Raw genomic sequence first — 10,290 nt, 5'->3', positions numbered from 1 at the left:
CATGACGTCCGATAACGTCATTGTTTTTTCAATGTCTGCTTCTTCTACCTCATACACTTTTTTGATGAGATTCCCTGGAGCTGAGTAAGGACTTAAACCCGCCTTGTTTATATGACTTTACAATGTCATGAACAGTGGCCTTCAATGAATATAATATTCTAAATGGATTAAATGGCTTGATTGTGCCGGCATATTTTGCTTTTTGGAGTTCAGTATCTACAACACATGATCAACGTCATTTTTGAAGTGATTGAATTTTAACACCTTTACTGCAAATCGACATTAATTGTGTATTCCTTTTCTCTCTGAATCTATTTTGACATCAAAAGACTTGTACTCTGGATGCATATTATTTCTCTGTAGCCAGTTTCAACATATGTTAGGTCTATACCAGTTTTTTCAGGCGCAAAACTTTATCGAATGTTGAAAACGGAAACCCCACCCCCCTTTTGACGTCATTTTCAAGGCCTCATTTGTTTGGACATTCCGTGTAAAATTTTCGATAAGATTTCATAGAACTTCCAGAATGAAGTGAAACTTATATATCATTATATTATATATTATCATATTTTATGGAATAATTGTGTCCCGACACATACCTGAATTAACGGGATTTTTGAATGTCAAATGATCATATCAAGAGAGTTTTTCTCAGTTACACATAGGTCGCAAAAACGTCGTGTTCGAGGTTGCGCCGCCTGGACATACCATTGCTTACAAAAACATTAATAATTTATTAAAAAATAAAATTTATGATTTATGGTTTATTCCTTAGATAAAAAAGATGATGCAGACTAGATATTTCAAAATTCATTGATGTGCCTAAAGCGTTTTTAATTTTATGACGCTAGTCTACGAACTTTTTGATAACCCCTTGTAGCTAGCGCAATTGGACACCACAGGGAAAACATTTTCTTAATACATTAATTAACATCTCCGTACACATGTACAAGGATACCACGATCTATATAAACAAGACTCCCTCTTCTGTTCCTCCAGTATGGAGAATATTTCAAATTACAAAACATGTTAAATAACGACTAAGCTTCTCCGAAAACTAAGATATGATAATTTGCTTTAAAACTATCAATACAGAGAAAATCGTATCATGAATGTGAAAGAGAACATTTTACTTTCTTTGTGAAATTATTATTTTTTTTTTTAAAGGTTAGCTTAACCTCAGTTTAAAACACCATATTTAATTATTTGTTACAAAAGCTTATGTTAAATAATGAATAGAAAAACAAACTTATTTATTTATTTATTTATTGTAACAAATATTTACTAATCAGAATATACATGTAATAAGAAATCAAGTTTGATCAAACAATTGGTATTTTTCATATCCTTCAAGCACTGCATGTCAACCAGTATATCCGCCTGTAAAACGAAAAATTATTGCGAATAAATCAATGTTCAAATAACAAAAAATAACCTAGAAGTAACATAAACAGTAAAATAACTTTGTTTGAAAGGATTCAATATCTAAAAGGTAGAATGTTCACATTTTAGAAATAATGTTTCTTTTTAAAATCATTGATTTTATATTCTTTCCATGTCAAATCTATTTATATTTAATAAAGCATACTCTGATAGTCATACCTGGGTTACAGCCTATTTCTGTGCAGGATATCCCTCCAGTACTCTCACAAGTACATGTATTACAGCCGTCTGTGGCGGGAAACTTCTGTCCCACAGAGTACTTCTGACCGTTATAAAAACAGAACTTGGGGCATCCTATCTTGGTACATCCCACACTCCCATTACCTCCGCAGGTACACGTGTTGCACCCATCAGTGGCGGGAAAATTCTCCCCTTCTTGGTATTTTTTACCATTATAATAGCAGTAGGCACAGCGTTCCTTCCTGCACGAGACCTGGCCGTTAGAACATTTGCAAGATTGACAGCCATCTTTGAATATCTCCCCGTTGTTGTATTCTCGGCCCTTATAGTTGCACTCTAAAAGATAATGAACACATTAACAAACCTTTTTAAAAAATATGTTATTTTCAACAGATTTTACACAAGGGTATATTTATGCTACCTCTATGGATGGAGATTTCTACTTGAAATTCTAAACTTTTGATTCGGTTGTGCATTTTCGATTTACATGAAGAAGTACATCAACCAACCTCAATTCAGTTTTTTTTTCAAACTATAAGAGATATAAAATTACAGATCCGTGTACGTATGCATAACTTGACGAATTCAAAATTATATCACAATCAATGAATATGGAGTTGTTGGTGTTATCATGAATTAGCACAACGTACCGTATATTATATTAGTAAATGTTTTTTTCGCTGTATTTATAAAGAACAAAGAACAATTTCAATACAAATGAAGCCCTGCATTTTTCTTAAATATGAAAGTGATATAAGAAATTAAAATTCATTCTTTCTGATTCATAGGAATTCCATGCAGTAAGATTACACAAATCATTTTTCTCAGTTGACCTAAATGCGTATTGTGACGTCATTAACTTGTGCATTTCCCCGTATTTTCTTAAAAAGTTGCAGAAGACATCAATTTTCAGATATATATTCTCACAGAAAAAACACTCTGCAACCGTCGCCCACAAAGATTTTGAGACATGTGATTTTTTAAAGCATTTTGCAATTTTCTAGGTCTCGATCTTTGTTTCTTGAACTTATTTCTAAACGTCTACTTTACACGCATAAGTACACTGTTGTATGGGATAAACACCCAAGTTGCGTATAATGCTGAGGGCGAAACAAAAATACCTTTATGGTTGCCCTGATTATGAATCACATACTTAGTGCTATCAATTGACATTATAAGTCTAAAGGGAGTTAAACTTGGTGTTTTTAAAAGCTTTTTTTTTTTAATCAGGTGATTCTTAAATAAAAAGTTGTTTTTTAAAATTAAAATGCATCCTTTATTATTGATATCAGAGAATACTTACTGATTGGGTATCCTACGGTACACGTGACTTGGCCGTTTTGACCACAAGTGCATTCTTGTCCTTCACTATTAAGGAATTGCTCAAATGGAAAATATGACTTCCCCCTGTATGTACAACCTGTTCAAATGATATGAAAAACACATTTATTAACGTTTCAATAAATCGTTCGTTAATCATTAAATAAATTTAGATCACATCCTGCAGAACTTGTCCATATAATGCTTAAAAGACGAAATACTGAAATTATATAATCATTTGTCTAAAAAATTAACGCAACATATTATATAGTTTTAAAGACAAACTGAATGCTTGGATGGGTATGTAATTTTATCATCATAGTTATGTTTGTGAATATTAAATTTCTAATTAATTCCTATTTAACACCATCCTTACAAACCTGTACAACATTTTTGTCCTTTAAGACCACAATATTGTGCAATTTAGAATGAATCAAAATCTATATGGATAAAAAATAATTCATTAAATTCTAAGAAAATGACTTCAGTTTTTATAAAAGTACGGGTCTTTCAGGTAAAAACAAAGGACTGGTCTTACCTTTACAGCAGACGGAGTATGACGTAGTTGATCCAACACAGGTGTAGCCTCGTGCACATCTAACAGCATTAACACCTAGACAGTTAGGGGCGTCACCGTTACGTGTGTAGGGTTTTCCAGCCTTGCATGGATTCTCAGCTGTCAATTACCAAAAAAAAATATGCACTAGTTTGAAGATTAAATCTATTAGATCAATTTTTCTGAAGATTACAAATCAGCTAGCTTCTTCAGTATGATTGTATGATTCTGATCCCACCTCTGATGTTTTGGAGGTCCGTGTTTGCTCTGCTCCTGTTTTGTATTGTTTTGTGGACTTATGATCTTAATACTGTTCGTTATCTCCATATGTTTCATTTTCATTAAATATAGTTTGTGTATAAGCTGCTTTGAATCGTTAGTAATTCAAATTTAGAATCAATCTTTCATAATTGTTTTTTAGTAAAGTATACATCAAAAAAAGGTTGACACAAAAAGAGTTTTGTCATTAAAACAGACGACGGTGAATTTTCATTATTTATTAGTTTATATATAAGCTGCTTTGAATCGTGTGTAATCTAGATTTAGAATCAATCTTTCATATTTGTTTTTTTAATAAAGTAGATATAAAGAAACTATTGACACAAAAAGAATATTTTGTCACGAAAACAAAGGAACGACGATGGATCTTATGTTTTTTCCCTAAATAAAGAACTTACTTTTACAGCAGTATCCGCGTTCGTCCGCTGGACCTCCCCTGCAGAAGTAGGGAGGGGGACAGGACTGACCAAATGGGTTACAGGAGGGAGGCTTACCCACATCCTTGTAATATTTACCGTATTGACACTTCAGGTACTCTGGTGTCTGAGGAATATCTGAAGAAAAAAATCGAGAGGATTCAAAAGAATAAGATTTAATAAAATTACATATACAGCTTATTTTGATTCTACAATCATGTTTATTCAATAAGTTAAATTTATTTATTTTAAAAAAATAAAATCGTTAATATTAGAGAAATGATGACATGGAATTTTGTTTCTTCTTTGTTATAGCTTATTTAGATTCTAAAAAAAAAATAGAGCTTATTTAGATTCTAAAATCATGCTTATTGAATAAGTTAAATTTATTTATTTTAACAAAAATAAAATTGTTGATATTAGAGAAATGAAGACATGGGATTTTGTTTCTTCTTTGTTAAGGAAAACTAAAAATAAACTTTAAAATTTTTACTTTACTTACATTTTCTTGCTTGTGCAAAACCAGCAATAGTAAATGTGACAAGAACGCTAAAGACAATCATGTTTGGTTGATTATTAGTCCTGTGTGCATACAGATAAGAAAACGAAGGCCTTTTATATGTTTCTTTAAATGCATATTTTTTTTAAAGGTGGGTATTCCTTGATGAATATGTGCCATGTAAGCACTTTAAAAGTAAATAAATTACCTTGTCAACGACAATGGTCATAAACATTGTAACGACAAGGTGTCCAAAACGTAAAAATCTGTGTATTTTATTTTGTGAAATAGCAAAAGGATTTTCTGCAAGTATACATCAAGTACGAAATTAGCATAACTGTCAAAACATTCATTTTAATGACGAAGGTAGGGTCTGTTTACATTTCTTTATACTTTATGAAAAATACAACCCATTGTTTCTTTAATGAGCGCCTTTTTAGAAACTGATAAACTAGTCCAAAAACAAATAAACACATTTTTTATCATTTCTTTGAACTGAAATACAGACTTTTTAAGATTTTACCAGAAATATTGAAAGCAAAAGTAAAAACATCATACAGATAATTTTGATCTAATAACCTCACATATACCCTTTTTGATTAATTTAACATTTTATATTTTGAAAATTCCATATAAACATTTATATGTCTTTTGTGCAGATTATGATTTTTATTAAAACTTTCATTTGAAATTGTATGGTCAACGTATGTGGCCGTTCGTAAATCCTGTTTTACGAATCCTTGCCATTATAAAGCTTAAGAATAATAAGAATTCTTTTGAAAGCAGAATATTTGTAAAAGATTCAATAATAAATTAAAACGCTGCCTTCCAATAATTTTTCGCAATATTGATAGAAATATGAGGGTTGTCCCGTAAAATCGTGGACAAGTCGTCTAGTGTAAAAAATAAACATCAATGCGTTCTGAAATTTTCACTATTATTTAGTACATATTTCAGTAATATACGAGGGCTGTTCGGAAATTATTGAGACATTTACTGCAACTCTATAAAGAGCCGAGATAAATTAAGGAAAATTCGTCAACATTTTAGAATGAAAGAATAAAACAAATATGCAAAATTTCTAATTCTTGGGATAATTAGATAAGTTCTGGTGAAATTATAAACATGCAAATGTTTATCGACCTGGAGCAACATCGCTACGTCGTTTTAACGTCATGTCAATCGGAGATGTTTAGCATGTGAAACAATCGGGAGGTGTTTGCTTTTTTTTCTTCGTTATCATGTACAGTATTGCAAAAATCAAACTTTATCTTCTCTTAAACGATTTTTTTTTAAATATGTGCTTTTGCTTCATCAGTGTTAACTTTTTATTTGTCATATATGCAGGATGACTTTGCATCATGTAGTGCCGATTTACGCAACGCGGGTCAACGCTATTGATCCTCTTAGGTCAAAATTGATAGTCGTTCGGAGCTTTTTATTTTACTGTGGTTGAATCGTTGGTCAGAAAAAATATAAACCAATGAAATAAAAATCTTTTAACATGTTTTGCAGTATTCTTGTTATTGTTTGATCGGGTTGGTCAGTCTGGAAAAGAGTTTTAGATAGCGCTACACAAAATTATAAGTCTCTCGTTGCTCCGCCTTGACGTCAAAATTCATCTTTTCTTCGTTATCAGAATTCTTGATTGCGCCTGATTTTTTTAATGATCTGCATATTTCTGATCAGAATTCTAACAAACTTATACAGCATGCAGTTAAAATAAAATTGAAAAATTATAAACATAAATTGAATTATTATCCCCTTTATTATGGGTCCACCTTGGGTTTGAACGTTGTTGTTACATATTTTCAAAATCTGATTTCGTGACTGCTCCGGGTACCCCTACCATTGACATATTTATCGACCATTGAAGATAAGAAATTTAATATTTGTAAAATATTTTTTGCTTTTACGAATTCTTGGTGTTTGTCAAACGTATATGCGAATTTTCACCGAAAGACGTTCATTAGAAAGAAATGTATCCACAATGTCTCAATAATTTCCGAACAGCCCTCGTACAGAGCAAATTTCAGATAAATATATGCATAAATAAACAAATTATGCCATGTATTGTATCACCTTACGGCGCATGGATTATAACGTCAAAGTGTCTAAAACAGCGTCACGTTTTATCATTGCTGAAAATAAAGTTGGATTAGTCCGACTTAAATTTAGGAATTTCATTGATACACATTCTTTAGTCTCCATAAACAGTGGAGGAACCAATTGGCACCCTCATGCGATCTTCTGAAGATTTATCAGTAAGTTACGGACAATATTCTCACCATCATTCAACTAATAGAAAATCTCATATCGGCGGTCTACTGTGACAGCGTCTTTTGCTATTACATTAGGAGTTTGTCCGTATGTTTTGTACTCCCCGGGGACTCGATCAATAAAGACTTCGCTAAGAAAACTCCTATTTCATTTGTATACTTAAGATATGGTGATATTTTTATAATCTTTTTTCTTCTGTGGTCATTTCAAGTCTCTAAAGGTGTCATTACAACATCGAATTAAAACGGAACTGCTCTCCGGTGCGCCGTAACGTCATAAAACGTCGCCATTTTTCGTGTGTTGTGTTTATCATTTTCCCATTTCTATTGCTCGAGAAACTGCTAAAAATTAACCAAATGCCTTAAATTTTTTACAAAGACTACAAAATTGATTGTGAAATTGAATTAGAATAATTCTAATACAAATCTTATGTATTTAAAACTTTTATTTTGAATTCAAACTTGTGTATTCTTTAATAAAACCTTGTTTTTGTCCGTGCGCCGTAGGACAATACACCGTGCACATTCAAGCATAATAAAATCTTTATTTTTGCCTATATTTTATCAAAAAAATTATCATGCACTTAAATATGATAATTAAACATTTACTGATATTTTCAGCTTAGTGCGCCCATTACTTTTTTGAGAAAAACGCTTTGTCCACGATTTTACGGGACAACCCTCGTACACGGAAAAAACGAACAGTATGCGAACTCAAAAGGACATTAAACAATACAAATCAGGAGCAACACCAATTAGAACCTCTCAAAAATCAAATGTGGGATCAGGTACCATAGAGGAGTGAGCATTCCATGTCGCCCGGTCGCACCCGTCGTGTGTTTCTTTTCATCATTCGGACAGAAACATCGATAACAGAAAAATCGATGTATAATGCAGTGTGTAAATAATGGCCTAACTAAGTTTTAAAAATGTCAGTCAGCATTTGACTTTGGAAGATTGTATTTGCCATAAATTTACGTAATGATGACTTTGAATGAGACTGCTGATATTCTTTTTTTTTCAACAGGGTGCATCAATAAATTCTTTACATCGTGTTAGAAATTATTCATAGAAAGGATATACTCTTGCATATGGAATCAACAGATACATGCATAAATCCGGAATGCTAGTGGTAAAGGTACCTGACAGTCAAAATGTTTTTCACAAATGTACATAATCTCTCTCTCTCTCTCTCTCTCTCTCTCTCTCTCTCTCTCTCTCTCTCTCTCTCTCTCTCTCTCTCTCTCTCTCTCTCTCTCTCTCTCTCTCTCTCTCTCTCTCTCTCTCTCTATACAATGAAGGATATGGAGATAACGAGCACTAAAGGATATGGAGATAACGAGCAGTATTCAATCAAGTAAATTCATAATCAAATTGTAAAAAAAATATGTCACTAATTTTTGTACTGGGCACACCACTATATCTGGAATCTGAAATTTACAGAATATATATAACAGAATAATTCTTTTCACTGAGAATGGATACCTGAGAATTTGTGTTACATTTATTACTTAAACAAAAGAGAATGTAATGAATATGTTAAACTGTTGTGGTTCTTTTAATGTACCTTAAATCAATGTAGTGTCATGTAAGCTTGCAGGAAAAAAATGAAGTTATAAGACAAAGATTATGCAATAATAATACTCAGTAAAAGATTTACATTTATGCATTTTTATTAATTTCTACATAGATAGATCTGCAAGTGATAAGTTCAATGAGCTAAACGTATTAGTCATCCATAAAAGAACAGAATTTTAATAAGATTCACACATAATAAGGGAAAATCCCAATGAAAATGAATTCAAAATTCAAAATATTTATTTTTAAAATTTAAATCATAACTCTTTTAAGTTTGCATAAACGAATTACTCATGATTAATATTCCAAGCAGCAAATGAACTACATTTTGGAAAGCCCTAGAGGGTAAAACTATTACGAAGTTATACATTTTATGAAAATAAATTACTCATTTATAAAAACTTATTATGAGTAATAGAAGAGGTTGACATAACTTGTGCTTAAGAAATCAAATATTTTATGCCTTATGCCACGCAGCTATGCATTAGAGGTTGGACTGTAATTGGAAAGGTTTGTACACAAATATTCATTATATTGCTAATGAGCAGATAAAATAATATTTACTAGTCTGGGGAAGATTAGAGTTCAATATCTTTAGTGTTTTAGGCCCTGACACACCAAGCTGCGTCCACACGGAGTCATTACGGCGTTGTTAAAAATTTTTAAATCGCTGTGGCATCGCTGGGAAATTGCTCATATTTTTGTAGCATTCTCACGTTGTGTGGATTCATGGCGTCCGTATGGCCACCGACGCGTTTCTACGGCGTTCTCATGGTGTTCAATTGCGTTTCCACGAAGATCTCCTAGCGATTCACTGCGCTTTCACGGAGTTTTCACGGCGTTTAAGGAGTTTCACCTCGCGTTCACGGCGTTCTCACTGCGCTGGCTGCGTTCACAATGCGTTCTTCACCCATGGATAGATATTCAGGTGGAGTGTAAAACATTTTGTTTAAGATTCAAGTTACATGATGAAGAGACTTCTATTCATCCCAAGAAATATAATTCTTAATTAAAAATGATCTATTTGAATAATTTAGTACTAAATTATTAATCGTTTTACGATCAAAACCCTTCTTTTTTCCATTTTCATCGATCCATATGTACATGTAGATGTATTTTCTTTGATTTCATGTAAATCTGAAAAGTTTTAAGTTATTTTACCGCAACACCACTGAAACAAAAGAACAAGTTCTAGTGTAATTTTCTCTTTCCAATTTTACTTTAATGGCCCTAGTGCAACAAATACTAGAACTATTGCTGATTAAGTATGAGGCCGTTGCTCTTAATCCATGATTTGGTTGACAACGCTCTAACAACGCCGTAAAAGCGCATTGTGATCGCAAACGGACGCTGTAGAAACGTGAATGGATCGCAATGACAACTCAGTGTTGTTGTGCAATCGCAGTCAAAAAAATAGCAAGACAATAAATCGCATTACAAGCGCCGTAAAAGCGCGATAGAAACGCAGTGACATCTCCAAGAACTCCGCGACGTCTCCGTGAGGTCTCCTTGACGGCGCAGTCTACTATCACTGCGTTCATTCTGCGATTATGTGCATCTTCACGCCGTTCATACCGAGCTGGCTCTGCGTTGTTGGAGATCTCACTGCGATGCTACGGCAATCATACTACGTTTCTACTGCTCTCTTGACAGACCGCGATCACACGTCGCGTACTTTGTGCATGCCCAAAGTGATCGCCGCCCCCTGGCGTTTTAGGAGACCCTACGCGATATTACCGA

The 10,290-nt window shown here is 32.9% G+C and overlaps 1 protein-coding gene across 1 annotated transcript; it reads right to left on the bottom strand.

Annotated features, from left to right (window-relative positions):
* Positions 1-1,322: 1,322 nt before the first annotated feature.
* On the bottom strand, positions 1,323-4,820 carry LOC134239278 (kielin/chordin-like protein). The gene is made up of 6 exons (XM_062721457.1): positions 4,697-4,820; positions 4,177-4,332; positions 3,482-3,619; positions 2,927-3,043; positions 1,603-1,959; positions 1,323-1,380 (listed from the first exon to the last, which is right to left on the bottom strand). The coding sequence occupies exons 1-6, from the start codon at positions 4,755-4,757 to the stop codon at positions 1,364-1,366; spliced, it is 846 nt and encodes a 281-aa protein (XP_062577441.1). The 5' UTR covers positions 4,758-4,820; the 3' UTR covers positions 1,323-1,363.
* Positions 4,821-10,290: the final 5,470 nt, after the last annotated feature.

This window comes from Saccostrea cucullata, unplaced genomic scaffold, assembly GCF_032062105.1.
Source record: "Saccostrea cucullata isolate Sc308-1 unplaced genomic scaffold, CSIRO_AGI_Scuc_v1 ctg317, whole genome shotgun sequence".
Lineage (NCBI taxonomy): Eukaryota > Metazoa > Mollusca > Bivalvia > Ostreida > Ostreidae > Saccostrea > Saccostrea cuccullata.
The sequence above is the reverse complement of the archived record's forward strand: the minus strand, read 5'-3'. Positions and strand labels throughout refer to the sequence as shown.

Excerpts from the sequence above, each read along its gene's own strand:
- LOC134239278 (XM_062721457.1), bottom strand. The coding sequence starts at position 4,757 with ATGATTGTCTTTAGCGTTCTTGTCACATTTACTATTGCTGGTTTTGCA. Across the intron at positions 4,333-4,696 it reads TTTTGCACAAGCAAGAAAAT|ATATTCCTCAGACACCAGAG; the intron begins GTAAGTAAAGTA and ends TTTTTTCTTCAG. Across the intron at positions 3,620-4,176 it reads ACGCGGATACTGCTGTAAAA|CTGAGAATCCATGCAAGGCT; the intron begins GTAAGTTCTTTA and ends GGTAATTGACAG.